This window comes from Columba livia, chromosome 17 (genome assembly GCF_036013475.1).
Source record: "Columba livia isolate bColLiv1 breed racing homer chromosome 17, bColLiv1.pat.W.v2, whole genome shotgun sequence".
Classification (NCBI taxonomy): Eukaryota; Metazoa; Chordata; class Aves; order Columbiformes; family Columbidae; genus Columba; species Columba livia.
Window position 1 is genome coordinate 1,414,450 of NC_088618.1, and position 23,193 is coordinate 1,437,642.

Here is a 23,193-nt window from a genome sequence, read left to right on the forward strand (position 1 = left end):
TGAAATCCACCTTCCACGCAGATATAGCCTACCCAAGAAAAATAGCAGAAAGAGCACATTTTAGGCAGCTAAGAACCAGACCATTCAGGGTACACAGAGCCAGCTGCTACCTGTAGGACAGCAGCCACCTGTCAGAGCCAGGGATGCAGAATGGACAGCTTGGTCTCCCCAAGAACAGGAGCCACCAGCAGGACAATTCACACCTTGTTCCCCCTCTCGTGTTACTACGGAGCAGCTGCATTACTGTAACTCGCTCTGGTTTTGTCTGTCCTTTCTATATATAAAGACAATTGGACAAATTCAGTCCTGCCACTCTGTGACTTTGTCCTGAGCAGCAGTGGAAACATGTTGAGCCAAAGGCATTCGGCGTCTCCCTGCCAAACCCCACCGGCTGCTGGCCAAAAGCACGCGAAGAGCACGCAGGGGTGGCAAAAAGCACACGGGGGGTGTTTCCAAAAGCGCTCAGCACCGGATTTGTTGTGGCCGGGGAAAGGCTGGATGCAAAAGCCCAGAGCTCAGCTTGAAGAGGGCGAGAGCCATTCACACCCCTGTGAACAGAACGGTCTGCTCAACACTTCACAGCAGGTGCGCGGGATCTGCTCTTTGGTTTGAATCCTCTCCTGTGGGAGCCCTGGGGATTTGGAGGTGTAAAGAAGGGATTCAGATACGTTAGGGGAAAAAAAGTAATAAGTGTTTCTAGCTCAGTAGTTCTAGGGAGAAGCTTGAAAACCTGCTGCAAATACCTCCTGTGTGTGCAGCCTTAACAGTTGATATCTTAAGACTCCCACAAGTAAGCAGTTGGCCTTCAGGGGAACCTTGAAAGCACAAGGACTGGAAAACAAATAAACAAAAAATCCACCCTAAATGTTTTTCTTTAGCTGTTCATGAATGTTTTTCTCTCTGCTCCCAACAGAGCAGGATCAGACCCACAAACACTGGGCCAAAAGCCAGCGGCTCGCTGTCTACAGCGACAAGTCAATCCCTGCACCCCCTTTTGGCACGGTAACCCCCATCAGCAGGAGTACCTGTCCCCATTGACACGGGACAGTCCAGAGGAACGGCTTTGGGAACAGAAGAGCCTAACAAATAAACCAGGAATTCAAAACGTAGGTATAAAATTCAGCCTTCCTTAGTCTTCCTCGAGGCCCATTTCACAACGCAGGACTTGTTGGAAGCGATACATAATCCTAGGGCTTATGCAGGCAGAATTAACTCAGAAAAGCAGTGGACTTGGTACACCAGGCTTAGAAATTACTTTTTCTCGTAGCAGCCAGCTGGGCTGAGAACACCCGCGGGCAGGTTAACTCCTTCAGAGCCGCCCGACCAGGCGGCAAAGCCTGCGTCACCTCTGGTCCGCCCCCGCTGGCCCTCCCGCAGCCCCAGGGAGCAGGAGGCTCACACGGGGGCTCGGGCAGCCCACGTTCCGCGGTCCTTTGTGGGATCTGGTGTCTAACGGGACCTGTGCCACTGCCAGACGGCTCTGACAAAGCGCATGTGTTCGGTTGTGTCACTGCCGAGAGCTGCCCACTTTTCAAAGGGGTCACACAAGAGAAACCAACAGGTACATCGGGAGATCCCTGCCCGCCAAGAAAATAAATTGAGATAATTTAACTCTAGTCTTGTTTAAAACATCTGACAAGTACTAGATTGGTTTTGGAAGATATTTTAGAGGTTGTGTGAATCTTTTTCTTCTCTGCCTCCAGTTTTGCTTCTGATTGTCACTTGTCTGCACAGCCCGTGTCACCTCATGGTGCACACTGGGTCCCCATCTTTGCAGCTCAGCAAGGACAAGAGAAAACCACCGTACTCTGGAGACACTTCTCTGCACTGCTCAGCATGACCAGGAAACACGCTGTTCAAGTCCTCAGCAACAGAAATAGAGATGTACGTGCACACCCCTTATTAGGCCAGGCAAATTAACAATTCCACATTAATACAGCGCTCAGCAAATCTGTTTATAGGGATTACGAATCCCATTAATCTCATCCCTCTGGCAGCCTCGCTGTTTTGTTTATGGGCACGTTTACTGCAGAAAGCTCCTTAAGACAGCTTCACCAGCCATCCTACCAACTGCTCCCATTGAGCATCAGCAGCTTCTTTCTTGTCTGCGCGCAGGGAAGGGACAGAAATGGCTCTGGGAAGTTGCCTTGGGTGACCCAGCTATAGTTAAAATTAACTTTGAGACAGTCAGAAGTCACATTCACACACATCTGCCTTGATTTACAAGCACTTTCTGGATTGACAGCTGCCTCAGCCTTTCCATACATTTGATCTTTTCTCCACCTAACCCAGCCCCCAATGCCCTGTTTTATTTATAGACAGCTCGTTCTCCTCACCACAGATAACACTGGAGTCCTCCTGGTTCGTATCCCCATCCAAATGCCCAACTGGCTCACGCAGGGAACAGCCAGAGCACCCACACGCAGCACATTTCACCCTCCGTGCTCCGGACCCCGAAGGAGTCTCACCCGGATAAAGGAGCGGGGCTGTCCCTGCCAGGAACGCACGGGGAGGACTCGAACATCCGAAACCCCGCTCTCGGCTGCTCTGCACAGCCGGGTCTGCTGGTGGCACCATGTGGAATCAGCCTGTTCTCTCCCCACCCGTTTGCAGATGTCCCTCCCAAAAGCATCTTTCCTCTTCACAGTGTCCCCATCACCTCTGCCCAGGACCCTCTTCTCATCCCAAAGCCCTGTGAACAGCTGCTTCTCGCCTGCTCGGTGACCATCAGCAGTGAATTCTTACAGCATAGACACGCCAACAAAGAAATAAAGCCAGTTAACCTTTAACTAGCTTTCCAACACCTGCCCTAAACAGGCTTCTTTCACCTGAAACTCGCAGCAAGGAGAAAGCAATTTGTGACACGCATGGTCAGAACAAATAGACGGCGCCCGGAGAACCATCTGGGCTGAGCTTTGCTTTCTGCCTGACCAAACAAATGCACAGCTGCTGCAGCAGGAACCGACGGGGCCTGGCGCTTCCCTTCGAACACAAACCCCAACAGAGGAAAGGGCGCAGGGGAAAAACAAAACGGAGAAACAAATGACCCCCATCCCCAGCCAACAGGTGTTGGGTGTATACGGGAAAGAGCAGGTATCCAGGCAGGCAGGCACAAAGCAGGGACCAGAATGTCCCCTCGCTGCCCATGACAGGACAGCTGTGCCCAGCCAGCGGGACACACCAGCTCTGCTCTCACTGCCCTTGGGCCACAGGACACACAGAGCTGATGCTTTTCTGGCCACCTGCCCTTTCAAAACCTGGAGAGCCGAACGAAGCTGATTAGTGCTCAATATCACATCCTGTGAAAAACCTCCTTTATAAGAGCAAATGTTGTCAGAAGAACATTTGTGACATGCTTCAATGACCACTGATAAAAACCACCTATCTATTTCCAAAGCAATCAGATGCCCCAAGGCTGCGTGCGAGCTACCAAGTGAAGAACACCTATGATGAAGTCACCACGTTAAATGAGAACTAAATCACCTGAATGAGTATAACACCAAGGTGTCTCGAGACTGAAGGGCACCAGGTTAAAGGCAGAAGGAGCGCAGGGCTCACATCTTGCCTTCTCCAGCCCCTATTTTTCCTTAATGCACAAATATTTATTTTCTTTTATCCCAAGAGTCATTTTCTCCTCCCAAACAGAGCTACCAACACTGACGACAGGTGGGTGCAGCTAGTAAACACGAGCCACTCAGGAGTTCCAGCGCACTTTGTAGGGGTGTTTATAAAAACAGAAACATGCAAAGGAAATGAAGTCTTGATCTAAATACAGAGCAAGCTGGTCACGGAATATAAAGCACTGAAACGGGAGATTCTTAAAGCAGCAGGGAAAAAATGACCCTGAAGGAGAGAAGTGTTCTTGGCTCCAGACAAAACCAAAACGCACCATTAGGTTACGGCTGTATTTGCCCACTCCTTCCTGCAGCAGATTCAGAACTCACTTTGTCCTTCCTGGTGATGTAACTACATAAACACTCAAGGTCTCGTGTGAAATTCTGAAGAGCTGTGGAACTAAAGCTCTGGAAGTCCTGCAGCTCATGAAATTTGCCTTATCACACGAGCATAGATTTCTCCTCCCCCCCAAAGTGCCGTGTGTTCTCCGTTGTTCTGTTAGGGAGTCAGGACAAGGACTGAGCTAAGGAGCTGCAGAGCTGGCATCAGCCAACACATGAGATGCAAACGTGAGGTTTGGACCTGATGAACGTACACATTTTGTGCTGGAAGGGATTGCTGGGGGAAGACAGGCAAGATCCTTTTGATAAGATCCTACTTCACTGCTCTAAAAACAAAGTCAATTTATGTGCGATACACCAGTTACCATCAAATCATCAACATTACCTTGCACTTACAATGTTCCTTATTGTCCTGCCATACCTAACAGAATTATGATTCTAAAATATACACTGAGTACAGTTCTAAACAGAATTTTTTTAAGTGTGGGCCTGGAAAAAGCCACTGCTCGAACCAATTAATGATAGTTTTCTGAAGAGGTGACTCTTCCTAAGGATTTATAACCAGGAAATCCATTCCACTGAGATACAGCCCGGCATTACAACCACATTGTCAAGGTGTTGGGCAGCCAGATCTCCACGAGTTTGGATCTATGACAGTTAATATTATAGATGACAGAAGCTTTAGAATAAGTGGATTAAAAGGAAAAAAAAGAAAAAAGCAAAAGAGTCAGAACCATCAGATCTAAGCAACTCACCTGGAAAGGAGCCTTTCCCGTCAGACACTGATAAATGATGGTTCCTATACTCCAGAGGTCAGCTTTGGCATCGTAGTGTTGAGACATAATGACTTCTGGTGCCTTTTTGGGGGGAGAACAGAACTATGTTTTATAAAATATATACTTCTTTTTTTTAGCAGCTGCAAGAAAGAAACAGAAGTCATATTATGCTTTAAAAAACCCCTTGAGCTACACTCCCCAGTAGCCATTAAAGACTTGCTCCCAAGAAGACTAACACTGCCCTGAAAGGGCCAATTCCCCATCCAAGTGGGGAAGCAGAGATCTTCACTCAGGCAGATGGAAATACCCTATGAAATACCCTATGTACCCTATGAAATACCCTATGTACCCTATGCGGTTTGGCTACCTGGGGCAAACTCCTTACTCTCCCTTCTCAGTGCACCATCCCCTGAGCACACCCGTGCCCAGCAGACGCCTCACGGGACACCATGGATGGATCTCCTGCATCAAAGCAAGTGATGTGTAAATGCTGGAGAAAAGCTCAGAGTGCACAGGTAAGCTTCAGCCTCCACCCTCATCTCCATCGCTTATGCACTGTCCTCATTTAGCCCAAGACAGCAGCCTATTAATTATGCTCCAGAGCCTCACGTGTTTACAACAACAGATTGCATTGCGCTGCTGCCAGCGTGGAACAAGAACAGTTTTCTAGCTCTGTTGGAGGTAAAGGCCACACGTAACAGAAAAAAATGGCAGCAAACAAGTGGTGGACGGGAGCTTGGTGGATCCCCAGGGGAAGCAGGTTTGACACCAAACGAAGCCAGGGAAGCAGGACAAGAACTGCACAAGGAGGTTTCAAGTCTCACATCAGGGTTCACACCAAAAGCTCATTCTGCTGGTGTTAAAATACCTTTTTTAAAGGAGCAAAATGGGAATAGCAGCAATGGGCTACAAGCTAAAGCAGGTAAGCAAACCCTCCCTCCTCATCTTCCTCCAAATCCATCAGTGAACAGAAAACAATATGAAACATTCTGAAATTCCTTGTGATGTCCAATTTATTAAGAAAAAAAAAAAAAAAGAAAGCTCATCCCTAGCCCTTTAAAAAAAATAAGCTGTGTTTTCATTTACTTTCACAAGAGATTCTCAAAGTATCACTAAAAACAGACAATTCAGGAAACTCTCACAGAAGAAAAAATAATTACATCATCTTTACATATAGCATAGTCAAAATAAACAGCAGGCTTCATAAAAAGGGAGAGAGAGGGAGAGAAAGCGTGTTTTGCTGGAGTCAGTGCCGTGGAACAGCCGCCCACCCTGCCAGGGTAGACAGGGCAGCCCAGCTCTGCCCAACGAGTGTGGGCAAAACCCTGCAGTGGATCAGACCACGTTCAAGATCAGACACCTACTGCCCCAGGGCACCTGTAAGCATTTCAACCTAACTGATCCGCATCATCTTTCTACTTTGAGCTCAGACACCACATCCCCCGGTACTATTACATGGCTGGCTGACATGGACATTTTTAGTTCTGGCCTGGTTTGTCATTTTTAATTTCGCTGACCTGAGGTGACACCGAGGTCTTGGCTGCTGCCATGAGCACAAACAAGACATCACCTCCTCACATCCTGGCCCCAGAGAGGACAGTACAAAGGGGGTGAAAGGGATCAGTTTGGTTTTTGAACACATCAGTTTCACAAGCTAAGAAGTGATCCTGGAAGCAGCTGGTTTGGCCAAAGTATTTGCTGGGGGAAATGTCAGGGAGTGGGGATGCACAAAAATTGCAAACACAAGCGGGTGAGCTCTGTTTACACTCATCCACCAAGCCGTACGGCAAAGCATTCTTAGGAGTAAGCTCACCAGAATGGCAAAATCTCTGCCTGCATAGGTCCATATATCTGAAGGGATTTTGCAAGACCAAAGACCATTTTACTAAACTGCTGTTAAACAGCGACCTTGCTCCTGATGCTGTGGCCTTAGCAGAAATGCCTGCAAAGCCCCAGGTGACAGCAGGCTCATGGAACCACTCCGTCCCCAAAGCGCCTGGTGAAACAGCGATTTATTGAGGTTCCTCTCCAAGGAAGCAACACCTCAGATATAGCCAGATATGTGAAATGTCACCCCAGCCCTTATTCTCTTTAGTTGTTGCTTTGCTCTCTGCAGAGGAAACAGATTCATTTCCCAATGCCCCCAGCACAGACACATCAGGCCCCTCTGTGAGATGCCGTTTCTGGGAGCAGACAGCAATCATTACTCTGTTTTGCTCAGTTCTGTTTATCAACAGCTCACCTGAAAGTCGGATCACAACACAAGCACCTGTTGTCCAACACTACCAGCAGCTAGAACTTCATGAAAACTCACTGTGTGACCGCTGCTTTCTGACAAGCAAATAAAATTTCACCTTTGGGGACAAGACTAGGCAAAAACAAAGCCTTGCTTCTGGGGGGGCAAAGCAAGAACAATACAGACAAAGCTGTAGGTAAACCACACTTACCATGTACATTGGTGAACCACACAACGTTGCTGCCATCATATTATTCTGCAGGTATCGGGCAAACCCAAAGTCAGCTACAAAGAGAAAGAGAGAGGTAGGTCAGATCAGACACCAGTTCCATAAAGCCTGTCCCTTTCCCAGTTGATTCCCTCTACTTTTCTTTCACTTCTCATGAATCTTTACAGCAAGTGAAGTACAAAGTCTTAACAGCACTTTGATAGCTCTCTTCTCCCTGTGTTAGCTGCTACTGCACACTGCAGACTCTGGAGAAGGACAGACCAAGCCACAAAACCAGAAAAGCATTCTGAAGAACAAACCCCATTCATTTTTCAGAGATCAGTAGTCACTTCTTCCTGTACCCATTTGCACTTGAAATGTCAGCTGCTGCAAGCTGGTAAAGCTCTCCTGGCTTCAGTGAGAGGATGCCAGTTCGTACTGGCTCATGCAACTGCTTCCATCTCAACTTCTAGTTTGGGGAACTAAAACTTCCATTGAAAAGGCTGCAATGTAACATACATCCATGAGAAACCACTACTCATCACCACCCCATTTCTAGACCGGCCCTGGTGAAAACAGTCTTGTTCTGCTCGTTTAGAAAAGCTTCAACAGTGCTGACTCCAGCCCCAGGACAGAAAGCTGAGCCACAGTTCACCTGGTGGCTGGAGAAGCCAGGAGCAAGGAATACCACGACAAATTCCCTCCGCAGGTTACTCAGCATCTGATCATATGATCCTCAGAGGTTCTCTCAAGGTTACCAGATATTTCAGGCTGGGAGAGTGACAGAGCTGCTGACACTGTCACCTGTCGCTGATGAATGGGTACGGCTAGCTGTTCCCTGGACCACGTATCAGTATTTCTAAGGGAAGCGCGAGGAAGAGGCTGCGGGGTCCATCTGCAGCTCCCACCCGCTGCCACCCGCCAGGTTACTCTGCACTGCACAAAAAACGCTTCAGCCTAACGGGCAGCAACCTTTCCACTGGACATCACTTCTCAGCTGAATCACAGGGTTAACAGTCCCTCCACAGCACAGGGTTCAGGCAGTGAACAGCTTTCTCTAACTGGAGTCAGCTTATGAACTGTAACATAATCAAAAGGTCCCCGTGTTGAGGGTGGTATCATCCAGCTCTTGTTTCTGAGGGACCACAGGGGATGAGCGTGCTCTGTAACTGGATTTCTAGAGCATCTGTCCCAGCTACTGGGCCATTTGTGCCACTTGCCTAATGTGCAAAAATAATCTCTTCCAGATACGGCTGAGAAACTTGCCTCTAATTCCAAGTGCTTTTAGGTATGCCCGACTCCCGCTGTGCTGTCCCAGGAGAGCAGCCACTTTCAGGCCTTAAGACACCAACGTTTACCTCAATTCTATAAAAAACTGAAGACTAAAGTCACAACCGCTGCTCATTTCTTAGTAGCCTGGAGACCACAAGCCAATTAGGGCAGGCTGGTGTTTGTTTTTACCAAGGGAGGCACTGTTCAGATTGGAAGCGGAGCAAGGCCTGCCCAGTTCTTTTGTGTCCTGGCGGAGCAGAAGCTCTTGCTCCTCCTGCTTGGAGCCAACCCGTGGTTATGTCTAGCAGGGGAACCAAGCGAGGAAGATGAAAAACATCAGGGCATTTTAAGAAGTGCAGTAATTCTTCCCTTCCCCTAGACAGCTGCCCAGAGAACGATGGAGGCCTGCCACTTTTCTGCCACCAAACTCACCCGAGAGCTCTGAGGGTGACGTTTGCGATGGGGTCTTACCGATCTTTATGCGAATGTTGTTGGGATTTGATTTCCTGCCTCCGGCGTAGGACAGGAGGATATTCTGCGGTTTCAGGTCCCGATGGATGATGCCTTTGCTGTGCAGCATTTTCATGGCACCTGCTATCTGCTGGAGAAAGAGCCGGATGGTGTCTTCACTAAGTGTCCGCATGGCTAGGAAGGAGAAAAAAAAAATAGCTGCAGATGAAAAAAATTACAAGGCCAGCTCTCTGAAGAGCCCAGAAGGCAGATTCTCCACAGCAATTAGCAATAATTTGGCATTTTCACTTCTACATATGGCGTGTTTTTCTCCACACACTATGATTCCCACAGGCAACAAGGGAGAGCGTTTGCATTCCCAGCTCATTCGGTGGCCAGGGCTGTTTTCAGCACTGAGCCTCTCACAGTGAACTCAACCCAAATTTAGCACCCGCCTATCAGCTGAGTCTAAAACATCTAAAAGGTAGTCAGGATCAGGCTTTACGCCTGCAGGGATTGTTAAGGCCCAGCCTGGGCCATGAAAGGGCTGGTAGGTTAAATTCAGATAGAGTCAGGGTACATGACCAGTGGGAATCTGTAACCTGAGGGTGTGAGTCCAAGTCCAGGCCTAACCCTTGTGTGTCATCGCCCACCAGACCAAACCATAACTCTAATCCCACACCTGATGTTAAGATGAACCACAGTCCAATATCCAACAACGTAGCCCTACCAAACAAACCTGCAAGCTGCCATCTGACACCCTCCATCTCGCATCCATCGGTAGGAAAGAGCAGCAAGATTGCTTCAGAACACATTTATAAGCAATTTATTTTTTTTTAAATAAATATTAGCAATCAAAATCTGCAAATATGGAAGCTCTACACTGTGCTCTCCTGAGATATGGGCTTCCCAAGAACAGTGGTGTGAAAATTAACAGTGAAGGGATTAAAATAACGTTCATTCGGCTCTTCTAATCAGAGTGATGAGACATTAGCTCTCGTTATGTTAAGAGCCATGCGTGTGAAACCCTTGCCAGAGCCGGGAGCAGCCTGCTGGACAAAGCCCGGGTCACAGCGCTACCAGCCCGGCTCCCTGCCAGTCACGCAGCGGCTCGGCCTTCGGGAAAGCACCATTCCGCTTCAATAAATTAATCCCTTTTCTAAAACGTCCCTGTAAATTACTTGAGACTTCATTAGTGTTTTTCCAGCTGTTCTCTAGTAAGACATTAAAACAAGCTGGCGAGAGCTTCAAAATGCTACTCTACCTAGTCAGCGAGAAGGGAGGAATCCTTATGAAAACACAGAGGAGGTTGCACGCAGCTTTAGCACAACACAGGAAATTAAAAAGTCTAGCTTTTAAAATATGTGCATGGGAAACAGTGAGGGACACAGAAGTTAAACGGCACTTGGAATAGAAAATAAACTCCCAGGGCTCCCACAGCTTGCTGTTCTGGGAGGCGGCACACGCGGAGCTGAAATGTCACCACGGCTATCGGCTGGCCCCGGCTCCATGTGAGACCAGAGCACGTGGACATCGAGCTTCCCTCCCCTCACTGGGCCTTTCCCCTCACCAGCTGGCACTCGGTTGGAATTCAAGAGACTCCTCTGCAAGGAGGGGAGGTTTTAAGGATATCAAGAGGCAGCTCAGATGAGAGGCTTCCAAACCCACTTGCACCTTCTGGAAAAAGCACTGTCTCATCTTCAACAGGGCTTTCCCTGACCTCCTGCTGAAACGCAGCAGTGCACTCGGTCCTGTACCATCTTCTGTCTATTCAAGGTCCAGCAGCTTAGCTGTGCTCCACCTTCTCTCCAACAAAAGCTCTCTGCAATATTTCTGTGATTCCTATTCAAGGAAATCTATTCAGGAATCGTTAAAACACCATCTTTAAACAAAACAGTGAGAATTCCGAAGTTTTCTTGCCCAGGAAAGGACAAGCTACCTCGTCATTCCCCAAACATGAAGCAAGACTTGAAACTTGGCAGTTCTTAACACCATGCAGCTAGCAGGCAATTACAAAGCCCTGGCTAAGTAGACTCAGCCTGCAGCAGAACAACTCTGCTGTTGAGAGCCTTGTCCCGACCTGCAGCCCGACAGCGCGCCACATCTTCAAGGCGTCACCCCCTCTCTAATTTGGGGGTTATAAGACTAACACAGCACCAGTCACCATCCCCAGCAAACCAGCTAAGCGGCCTGCTGAACCTGGATGCCAACTCTTTACACTGAAAACAAAAACACTGCTACTCAGATCAGAAAAATCCATTCACCCAAAGAAAACAGGGCCTCTGAGCTACCAATTTCTGTCGAATTTAGGCTTTTCCATTTCACAGAAGTCTGTCCAAAGCTCTCAGCCCTGCAAAGGGACCATCTTCCTGACACACGCAGAACCTGAGCGGGTGTCTGAGCCTGCAGAATCCCCCAGTGCGAGTGCTGTGGCAGAGCAGAGCTACCACAGCGCAGCACAGCAAAGCGAGACAGGGCTCTGCTGGATGCCCTGGCAGCATTACATCCTGTAAATCCCGGTATGCAGCAAGGTAGGACCGTGAAATTGCCCTCAGTTACAGGGAAGGGACAGCCGGGCACTCGGGGAGCGTGGGGACATCCCCTTTTCCCTCCTTCCATTAACCAACAGGCTGTAACACAGAAACACATTCTCTGTCTCATACTCAGCCCATCACTCTGAGTGACAGCAGCAATCTCCAACTGCAGGACAGAGACATAAATACAACCAACACTTTCCACGACTTCAGAATATTGATCTGCAAAAGATCTTCTAGACCAGCTACCATAGGCAGAGGGAGGGAGAAGACACAGAACTCATTCAATTTAGGTGCTACCGAAAAAAAAAAGTGTGGAGAAGAAAACAACTCACTTGCTTGGCTACATCCCAAATAGGGAACTTGTAATTCTGTCCCTGTAAAATGGGACATCTCTCATCTTCACCAGAAAACTGCTGGCAAAACAGTAAGCCCGCACCCAAGCCTGGGCATCTCCACGGAGGCCCGTGGTCAGCAACACGTTGTTGCAGAGAACGCTGTTCCACAAGCCTTGCTTCGCTGTTACTGAGAAGTAATGACATCCCTGTGTTTATCCCTGGGCTGCACTGCAGTGCCGCGGTGCTCAGCTCACTGCCCACGGAACGGCGGCTGCACCGGCCAGGGGGTCACAGCAAACAGGCACTGCAGGGCAGCACAGGCACATGTGCCTTGTACCTCCTGAGGTGTAGGAAGAGGACGAAACCACCTAAAAAGTGCTCTGGTCAACCTGTGCCAAGATGTTCAACCTGCCAGGTAAACTGTAGTAAACAGCCCTGGGCAGCTGATCCACGGGAGGATGTGCTGGAGGTCACCCGCTGATGTTACACAACAACATCGTTTTGGAAAAGTTATTTAGGAAAAAGAACTTCTCCTCTTACCCACAGGTGCCCCAAGTATCTCTAATGTAGGTCCTATCCAAATCATGCTGAAGGCTAAGAGACCAAGCTGATTTATTTGGGGCCCATCTCCACCCGTGCAGAGCCAGGGAGACTCCTGTGAATAATTATTCCATACAGGTCTAGTCTCATCACATCCTTAATTACCTCCCTGCAGAGAGTGAAGTTACGCAGCAGTGCCCCACACCTCTTGTTTGCAAAGGGGTCCCCACCCCACTTGGGATGCACCAGAAGATCATCTGCTTAGATGCTCCACAAACCCCAGCAACTTCAATGAGTTAAACCAGTGTTTTCTTCTGAATACAGAGGATATTCTCCATATTGTTCTACTTACTGTGAAGATAGTCTGCCAGGTCACCACCATTACAGTACTGCAAGCAGAAGAGAAAGCTCCATTAATGCAAGGCAAGTCAAGGATTTAAAAACAGTAAACTTCACTAGGATGGCAGGCTTATCACGGTATTTAAACAGAAATAAACACACATGTCAAAACATGTATTCAGAACTTGGCAGGAAAACAAACAAGAACACCCAACAAAACATTCCAAGAGGTTCCTCTTCTGTCCTCTTACATGTTATGTTACATTTTGACCCATGAGCATTAACCAGCTTTGGTGCGTGTGGGCATGGGTGTGCAGGCACAGCAGAGAGAAAGACCAAACCAGACCCAAGCAGAGGGGTCAGCGCTGCAGACCCCAGCAGAAACCTGGCTGAGGAAAGCCTTGGAGCAGCCACAGATGGAAACTCACACTCCCCACATCGTGTTCCAGATCATTAAGGAAAGTCAACAAGACCTCCGAGCAAAGACCACAGAGCAAAGAAACCACTCAAACGCTTTGCAGCTAAGCTGCATGGAGAAAATTTACTTTCCGTGTATCTTTGAAGCAGATACTACCCAGCAACACCCATTTGACCCTGGAGGTAAGACATCTGACGGATTAAACCTGTGTCAGCACGGCCTTCTGACAGCAGCAGTATGAGGAACGCCGCCGCTCCAGCTCTCAGAGGCAACGCAGCCACAGGCTGCACCAGCAAGAGCAGCACCGACAGCACTGTGAGCAGAACGCACTACGTGGCTTAAACACACCAACTTGTTACACAAGTTAAAAATAGAGAGAAAAAGGGAAAAAAATAAGGCAAATATAATAGGGAAAAAAACCCCAAACAACAAAAAGAGCCACACTCACCTCCATAACCAAGTAGACAGAGTTTGCCAGCTCCTGGGGAAAGATAAAATGGAAAAATAAAATATTTATGTATTGAAATATTTCACATGCATTACAGCTGCTGCATTTGTTTTTAAACAGGAAAACTGAGCTCTATATGATTCAGACTGAAGAGAGGGGAAAAAACTTCATTACAGATTAATTCCTGGAGGGCTGCTCATTTTGCAAGTGCCAAGTACTTAGGCATTCTATTCCTTGCTGTGTGTGCACCTATTTAACCAAGCAAATCTCCTGTATTGTGGCTTGGGCCTTTACATTCCTTTCTATCTTCTAGGAGTAACTGCAGCACACAATGCAGACGCCCGCACACCACTGTCTTGAGCCTTCATCTCCACATTTCAGGTGGCCCTTCACAGGAGCTACGCCCACACGAGCATCGTAGTGTGAACACAGAGATAAGGTCAACACAATTTGGGACCTGCAGTTCAACCCATACCTGAAAAGCACCCAAGATATTCACCTTTGATTTGAGGGCAAAAAGGCCAGATCTTGGGTCAAAAGTGTAACCTTGGCCAGTCAATTTCTACACATGAATCAACGGTGCTACTATCGGGTGCCTAAAGCTTTCTGGATTATCACAGGGGTCAACACCAGCCAACACCAGGCCAAATGCTCATCTTCCTAAGTCTGCTGCAGGTGATGCTTCTTCCAGTCTGAGAGGTCAACTCCACCTTCACTGCTCTGCTCCACTGGCTCCTTAGGAAGCACATAAAGGCAGGACACACACTGTCCAAGCACAAGATGCTGCAGAGAAGAGCCCCACAAACACCCCCCGAGCTGCATTGGGAGTGTTGGTCGCTGCCCAACACACAGCCTGGCGCTCGGCCAGCAGAGCCACCAAACCGCAGGGAAACAGCCACATGTTCCAGCAACCCAAGAGGGTGAAAAGCTCCAAATGCTCTTGTTGAAACAGAAGTCAGGCAGAGGCGGACCTGCTACATAAGCACCTGTATGCCAGAAGTCACTCCTAAACTCAAGGCCCAGTCTCGGGCAAGCGCAGGCAGCAGTTACCTGGGCGAGTGGAGCGGCTCTGAAAGCACCAGCAGAGCAAGAGCCTCCCCTCCATCTCCACAGCTCCAGGGCAGCGTGACCTTACTTACAGCCTGCTTACACACCTGCCTGTCCAGTCGCTCTTCTGACCCTGACCACAACTTCAAAAAGCATCCACGCCACCAGCCTTTCAGTTTCCAAGCACTCTCCACTCTGCTCTCAGCCCCTTTCATCTCTGCCTCCCGCCAAGCCCATTCCAAACTGCCTTTGCCAACGCTCCGAGTCCTCAGCACCTCCCATCGCTTCTCCTGCAGGCTCTTCTAACCTCACGATGTGAAATCTGAATTCCCAGATGCTCACTGGATGACTGGTTGGAGGAAGGAGGGGAGAGGAAGCTGAACCACCTGCGATTTGAGAGACCCAAACTACAGCTGCACCTTCCCCAGGGGGCACAAGGCACCAGGCTCAGCTCCTGGGGCTCCCCTGGTTCAAGTCTCCACCAGACGCCGGGACCGGCCATCCCCAGCCTGTACAGCTCTCCTCACTGCCAAGCCCAGCTGAGCTGTTTGAAAGTCGTCTTGTTTGTCCAAAAAGCAATTTTCTGTGACACTGCAAGGCAGAATTTATTGCATTTCCTTGCACAATGAGCACTTCTTTAAATGGGCCTTGTTTTCCAAGCTCTGCATTTAAAAGCAGCACATGTTAAGTCATCCACTTTCACACACGCTCCAGATGAAGTGGGGAACCAGCCTGTGGTTAAAAGCACCAGCGCAGGGACGCAGTGCAAGAAGAGAACCCCAGGCATCCTCAGGAGCTTTGCACGTGACAAAACGCCGAGGGAACATTTTCGGAAGCGTTCAAAGCCCACCGGCTCCTGCTGTCCTCAGCAGAACAGCAGAACGGCAAGGTTTATGAGAGACATCCAGGCCTTTTGCTCCTCCAGGAGCTCCAGCCACAGGTAAACCCGAAGACACAGGGCACGCAGGCCAGGGACCAGCTGTGGGGCAGGAGCTCAGCATGGGGCACAGGGAACTGTCTGCACTGGTTTTTGCAGCTCACACCGAGTTAGTCACTGCTACAGCAACGTTTGTCATAGACACTTCTTGTCTGAATGTGCTGTGATCACTGCAACTCAGTAAACTCTACACATTAATATGTAAAGCACCCGCAGGGTTTGGGGAAGCTTAATATACTATTACCTGTGTAGAAAATGAAAGGCAAGTTTAGCTTACAAATATCTTTTGGACTTTGTGTAATAAGTTATTAGCCAACAGCTAATGTACACTGTGCAGTTTGGTTGTTTTTCCACTGTACGTTATTTAAAGGCTCCGCAAACAAACATCATCAAGCAAGTCATTGATTTTTGGCAGGCAGCGTGTACAGTGACTGGGGTTAACCAAGGACCTGCACGGGCAGGGGAGATGTTCTGCGTGACTGCCCCAGCAACAGAGGGACCTTGGTGGCTTTATCCCACCAACACAGGGTGAAGAGATAAGAGGGCAAGGCCTGAACGGCTCCTGGGAGAGAAGTGGGTGGCTTCCCCTCCCCCCACCAGCAGCACCCTCTGCCCAGTCCAGCCCTACTGGGAACACTGGGGAGCATCCTGCACACCCACCCAGCACACGAACATTTAGCACCTGTGTTTTCAGAACGCAGACGCCCATAGCACGGACGACACAACTTCCACACTGGCGGCCTCAGCATTTCAAGACCCACTCACCAGAAAGATTTGTAGGAGTTTCGCCACCAAACCTAAACATTTATTTCAAGGAGGGCCCTGGAAACAGCTCTTGTTTGGAAAAAGCCTTCAGTCAGGAACTTACTGTGGTCACAACAGATAGAGCTGTCTAAAGAGACCTCTGGTTACCCAAAAGGGCTGATGGACTTTTCCCAAGCTGAGTCAGCAGCAGAAACTATTTCTTTTCCATTTTTCTGCTCCCATGGTATTTCTGATTTTTTTTTTCATTAACAAAACAAGGAAAAAATGCTGCAAGCCAAATTTTGCAGGCTACCAGTCTCTCTGAAAAGAAACAAGATGCCCAACCCACTAATTTCTACACCAGTAACAAGAACAACATCATTTTGTTGGATTTCTGCAGAGGCTTATGTCCAAGAGACGCTACAGATGTTTGACTCCAGACCTCCTCCTTACAAGTGCCAGCCCGGGCAGCCACAGCTGATTCTGTCACTAAACAGGCTCGATGAAGGGAACAGCACAGAGACCCATCAGTCCCGTCTCCATTGAAGTTTCCTCTCCGCCCATACTGGAAGGTGGCATGATCCTCTTCTTGGAAAGTGTGTGTTTAGGTGTGTCCAAAGGGAAACGTCTGGGTGTACCCACAGTTACTCACCCTCCTGCCACAGCCTAAAAAAAGCCTGGGAGAGGAAACTTCCTCAGAGAAATCCTCCTCTGCACTCGACCGTAGCACCCAGACTGCACCAAGTTTAGAAAGACGCTTAGGAAAGGGAAAAAAGTTGAAGTTTAATCACACAACGCTCTAAAACTGTCTCAAGCAACGCAGCATTCTCACCAGTCTGCATGGGACCAGTGTTGTAGCAGACGCTGGGATAAAAGCAGCGAAGAATGGCTTCACCTCACACAAACCCTCTTTTCCAGGAAGACTGGGGGATGCAGGAGGAGAACCTGGGAGACAAATGCAGCCCCACTGTTCCGCCCGTGAGCTGAGTGCTGCATGGCTGACAAGGCTCCTGGGCCCACACGAGAGGAGCCACGTGGACTCAGCTCCTCAGAACAGGTTTAGTTTCTCCACAAGGACCAGCGCACCACTGCCTGTCTGTCGGCCACCCGCGACAGCACAGGTTTCTGGTTTGTACCTCTCAGAAGGTATGTACCAGGCAATGCTCAACGCTGCCTCTCCAACAGCACCCGCGGCAGCTGCCCAGCAGAGATAATCGCTGCACACACACCTCCCAACGGGGATAGGAATCATCAATTGCACCAACACCACAGAAGTGCAAGATAAAGCTGAGGGTCTGACAGCAAAAGAATAAATTGACACCAATAGAAAGCTAAGCTTTTCTCCAATGTCACTTCCCCCGTGTGCCACAGAACCCAGCACACCGCGGCCTGTCCTGCCAGCAGGACCCCGCGGAGCCAGAGCCCTTTTGGCCCACGGTCTCCGCTCACCACTCTTGTGACACTGGAGTCACCGCACAGGCTGTAACACACACAGTTCTGCTGTACAGAAGCCGAATCCTCGGCCAACAGCACCTGGAAAGGCTCTGGCTAAGGCAGGCGCGCCGACCCCAGCTGGGCCTGCGAAACACCACCCACCATTCTTCAGACAGGGAAGAAACTTCCCAAACAGCAAAATCTCTTGGTATTATTTCACTCCGTCTCACAGCTCTGTTTGAGCAGGCTAACCTCTAAAGGAGGAAAGGAAAACCATCGTGCTGTGCAAGGATTCTCTCTTGACGCAACTATTTGAACGGAAGCAAGATAAAAGACAATAGTAACATAAGTCTAAATTGTGGGAGCACCTACCAATGCTCACTCTTTGGAAAATAGATCTAAAGCAAATAGCTAAAAGATATTCACATGCCTTTTGACCTCACACAAAGAAAAACACACCTCAGAGCCCATTGTGTTTCCTTGATCTCCAGCCCCGGTCACTCTATTGACTCCTTCTGCACCTTACCAATAAGGAACTCAAACATTACAAGCTGGTTTCCAATTCAAGAGACAACAATCAACTGGGATGAAGGAAGAAACATAGGAAAGAAGAGGAAAGTACTCATTCACTGCAGTATAATCTCCTCTCCGCACAGACACACAATACCACAAACATTTCTCAAGCCCAGACACAGCTTCACAGCCAGACAAAAGCACATTTTAGGACAGACTTTTGGGATGCAGACGGTGCAGCCAGTGGGGTCCTGCACCCAGAGAGTCACAGGCTGTGAGAAGCCAGTGGCCACTTTCACTTTCTGTATGGGCTATGCTGTCAATGATCAATCTCGGGCTGTGGCACCAGTCACACAAGCAAGTCATCTCCTGGACTGTACAAGCAACAAATACCATCAACCAAAGTCTACTCAATATCTTTGCCCATTTTGGCACATCCAGGTCCAGCAATAAAACCTACTGACTGGGAAGCATTACTGCCACATTCAGCAGATCTTTGACTGCCCAAAAGAATGAGGGGTCCTAATTTCCTCATGTAGATCCCAGGGGATAAGCATAAGAAGCAAGAATTGGAAAGGCCTGACTTTTGTACTGGCTCTTGACCGCATTCTGCTTCCTGCAGACCTGCTCTCTGCTTATACCACAGATGCGTTGTTTTGGGACAGGTCATACGCCAGGGCAGATGAAGAACAGCAGGAAAGCCATTCTCTGGTTGTACATGAGCTTCAGGAAGGGAGGGAAAGGACTTCCCATCCCCTGGCAGCAGTACTGACGTCTGCATGACATTAAAAACAAACGAGATAGTGTCATGCCCGTGGAGCTACCGTTTGCCAGGCAGCAAATGCCACCATAGACAAATGGCAGGACAGCTGGTAATACAGCTCAGTCTTCAAGTGACCTGGAGAAACTTCTCCATCCCTTCCACTGCACACGAGCTTCCTGCAGCTCCCCCCACAGCAGCCCCAGCTCCGTCCTCCTCTCCAGAGCCCGTCACGGCCCCACAGGCCGGGCACGGCCCTTGTTGGCTTCACTCGAGTTCATGCAGGCTCCGATCAAAGCCCCGAGACCCAGTGCGCCGGGTGAGCGATGGCTGCGGCGCTCGCACGCGGCTCAGACAGGAAAACACCCATGTCCTCCGCAGGCAGCCGGGCGCTGCACAGCAACGCGCTACAGCGCCTCAAAGCCCAGAGCTGCACCCCAGCCTGACCGCAGAAACCAAACTGCAGCCTTAATGTCATAATAAGAGTGCAGAGACAAAGTGGCAGGTTCCATAAGTCATCGAGCTTCAAGGCGAGGCCAAAAGCATCAGAGCAAACTGAAGACTTGTGGTGCCGGGACACTGAAAACCAGTCCCTTCTTACAGCAGTCCTGCTCGCCCGGGGTGACACCGACACAGCAGGTGTCCCAGTTCTCGGGGGCCACCACTGCCCCAGAGCGCACGGTGCAGGTCACATCTGCATCCAGCAGCCCAGCAAGGACAACAGATTGTGGAGAAAAAAGCAGCAGAATCCTGAAAAGTGTGGGCTTTCTGACATGGAGCAAATAGAAATAGTAACCCCTTCGCCAACTGGCAGGATAAGACCCAGAAGCTTCCTCAAACAAAAGCAAGCTCCTTTTTGTGAATGGCAATGCATTACATATCAAGAAAAGAAACATCAGAATTCTAAAACCAATGAAAAATACTGGGGATTCTATTTGCTTTTCTATATTTATTCCTCATCTTCTCTCTGTACCACAGTCATATTACAAAGTGAACATTTAAGGCTGAACTCCCCATTACCTTAAGCTCAGTCACGTGTACGGGAATTACCCCCTTGCACACCACGAAGCTGCGTTTGCTGTGGGTCGAGGGGGCAGTAGGGCAGGCTGCGAGAGCCAACAGCGCAGCTCCCACCACCCACCCAGACATATTCACCTACTGAGATACGCTCAAACACAAGCAAAGCAAATCTGCAAGTTTGATTTTAGAACCAATTCATGTAGTTCCACTAATAAAGTTGAGAACTGCTTGCTTTTTTAAACGGTCTATCCCAAACTCAACCTAATACCCTACAGGAGATTATTTTTTCTTTTAAGCAACTCTGGAAATTCGGGGCCCAACCTTCACAGGGTTCCTATGGCAGCTGCACCACCGACGGGGCTTTGCAAGTCTTCCCTTTTACATCCATTTATTTCATAGTTCATTTACCAGATTTATGAATGCTGATACACAGCACTAAGAAGTTATGAGTTTAAAGCACAAAAAAAAGGCATGGGTTTTCTTCCAAACAAAACCAGCCTTAAATAAAGGGGCGAGGGGGCGGGAAATCCAGTCACTTGACACCAGAGTAACACGGGCTTGAACCTGCAGTATCTAAAAAAAAATGAAGAGAACTGAGTATATTTTAACATGTTTAACATGTTGGCTGTGACTGCCAACTGAATGAAAACACATCCAATGCAAACGCTGCCATGGGGGGGGCTCCCATCGCCCCAAATCCCCACTCAGCCCCTGACCTCATTGCTATGGGGGGCTCCCATCACCCCAAATCCCCGCTCAACCCCTGACCTCATTGCTATGGGGGGCTCCCATCGCCCCAAATCGCCGCTCAGCCCCTGACCTCATTGCTATGGGGGGCTCCCATCGCCCCAAATCTCCACTCAGTCCCCTGACCCCACTGTCATGGGGGGCTCCCATCGCCCCAAATCCCCTCTCAGCCCCCGACCCCGCTGCCATGGGGAGTCCCATCACGTCCTGAGCCGGCTGGGAGGTTTCCCTTCCCAGAGACCTAAGATGCTTTGCTAAATAGGATCTCTAAGGACTTAAAATCCTGTCTCTCTCACCCCCCGCAGCCCCCCGTCTGGTTATCTGCACCGTGCCAGCTCAGCTGACCTAATTCCTCGTTATTCTGACGCCAGGAGACGAGCCAGGTGCTCCCGCAGCCAGACAGAACATTTCTGCCCGAAGCGAGCGGTGATGCGGAATTTGATTCACTCCTATCAGCTCCCCTTGAAACAACCTTGCTTAGTAAACAAACACAGCTTTGACATTCTCACTTTGCATTTTGAGGGCATCTCTTTACATTCACTGTGGTATTTAAGGCCTGCACATCATAAAATGGGAGACATCACACAGTTTAAGCACCTCTTTGCTATATACTGAGAACAAAGGAGGTTCCAAAGCTATTCACTGGCAGCGCTTTTCCCTGGATTCTGCTGTGGACATTCAGTATTAAATTCCTTAGGGAGGAACCAGAACATCTGAAGACAATTAAGATGGCTTTTCTTAAGCAAAGGATGTTTAGGACTGTACCCGAGAAACATTGCCACCTCACTCGTAGCTGCTTTCCACCAAAGTTGCCATTTACTATTGCTACGTGAACATGAGTAGCAGAAAAAACACAAACAAAGAAGCCACACAAACAAAGAAAAAACCAAACAAACAACCCCAACCAACAGAAAATGAGCAAAAAAGTCCATATTTATTTTGAAAACAAAACCAAACCAGAAAACTGTCCCGGACTTCGCAGCTCCAGGACACCCCTGTGCTGAGCAGCCCGCTGGGAGGGCAGGGGTGCAGGCAAGGGAGACACACGGAGTGACCGGCACCCTCGATTCTCTACACATGCTTAAACATCACAACGAGCTGTTGAAACACACAGTTTTATGGCAGTTTCACAGCTTAGGGTCAAGTGCAGTCCAGCCACAGAATTAAAACTTCTAACTGGGCTTTGGTTTGGACCCGTAAGTATTTGAAAGAAATCTAAACAGTGGTTGTCCACCTGAAGTCAATCCCTGCTGGCCACTGATGAGAGGCACCTCTTCCCACCCATCTCCCACATCTCCCCTCCTCACTTTGCTCACTCCAACCCAACGTGTTCAACCACCACGAGGATTTAAACAGGGGACATTTTCACAATGGAAGCCCTGAGGGAGCTCCATGAACACCACCTCAGCAGTCAGAGCTCTGCTGTCCAACTGCGAACACAACCGCCTGCCAGTTTCTGATTACTCCTGGGAAACATTCCTTACTCTGTCATTATATTCTGAGTAACACCACCTTCCACGAGAGCTTTAGAGACTATTAACGTCCACGTCGACGGCTCTTCCGTGACACCTTAATCATGTGAGAAGAACACAGGTATGTGCTTCGCACACAGGATGAGTAAAACAGTGAGCATAATTTCAGAAATGCAACAAGACGACTCCCTCTAAGAAAACCTCATGACTGCTCTTAAGTCTATATTTAGTGGTCAACATTTGCTAGATGTTTCTGTGACCTGCACAGGAGTGTACTCAAATAGTGAAGCCAACATTAAGGAGAAGTTCAAGTCTATAAAATTCTGTCCTCTCCATGAACACAGCCGCTTTGGTCCAGTGAACTCTCAAGCCTCACCCTACAAACTACTGGCAGAGGCTGGTTGTGTTTTTGTCCTTTTCCCCTTCTAGCTCTAAATTAAGCCAGACCTAATCTTCATTATCAGCGTGATTCCCTTCAACAGATGCGAGGATGCTGACGGAGCAGGACAACAGACACCTCATTCCTGCCCGCACTGCAAACTGAGGGTGGCTTGGCAGCTCAGAGAAGGCTGCACTGCACACCCACTCCCAGGCAGCCTGCCAGCTCCACTCGGGATGGAATTAAACCCGGGCTTAACCAGGCAGGCAGCCTGGCCTCAGCAGCGCCATCTCCCAGACTCAGCCCCTCCTCAGCCGCCCCAATGCCACAGACAGGGCACCCCAACAGAAGATCCTGCATCAGGTGGCACAGCGGTGACACCACGGCAGCTCTGATTCACCCAACACTGCACTCATCAGCAGAGCGCTGCAGCAGGAGCGAGCGGTGCTGGAGGGCACAGCAGAGGACACTGCCACACGTGGAGCTCCCCAGGGACGGCAGGACACACAGACACGAGGTGCAGAGCAGATAAAGGCTCCGTGTCAGAAAGGAACGATGGTGCAGACAGCCCAACAGCACATCCAACCCAACAGCACAACCCAACCCAACAGCCACAGTCCTACTG

General features: G+C 49.2%; 1 protein-coding gene across 5 annotated transcripts in view; it reads right to left on the minus strand.

The window, feature by feature from the left end:
- The window catches only part of ULK1 (unc-51 like autophagy activating kinase 1), a 68,687-nt gene that overhangs the window by 39,819 nt on the left and 5,675 nt on the right, over positions 1-23,193 (minus strand). For all 5 annotated transcript variants that reach the window (XM_065033346.1, XM_065033343.1, XM_065033345.1 and 2 more), the window contains exons 5-9: positions 13,516-13,548; positions 12,663-12,699; positions 8,920-9,093; positions 7,180-7,253; positions 4,712-4,813 (exon numbers count right to left, since the gene is read on the minus strand). In XM_065033346.1, the coding sequence (XP_064889418.1) occupies positions 4,712-4,813; positions 7,180-7,253; positions 8,920-9,093; positions 12,663-12,699; positions 13,516-13,548 (420 nt within the window). The remainder of the gene's footprint in view (positions 1-4,711; positions 4,814-7,179; positions 7,254-8,919; positions 9,094-12,662; positions 12,700-13,515; positions 13,549-23,193) is intronic.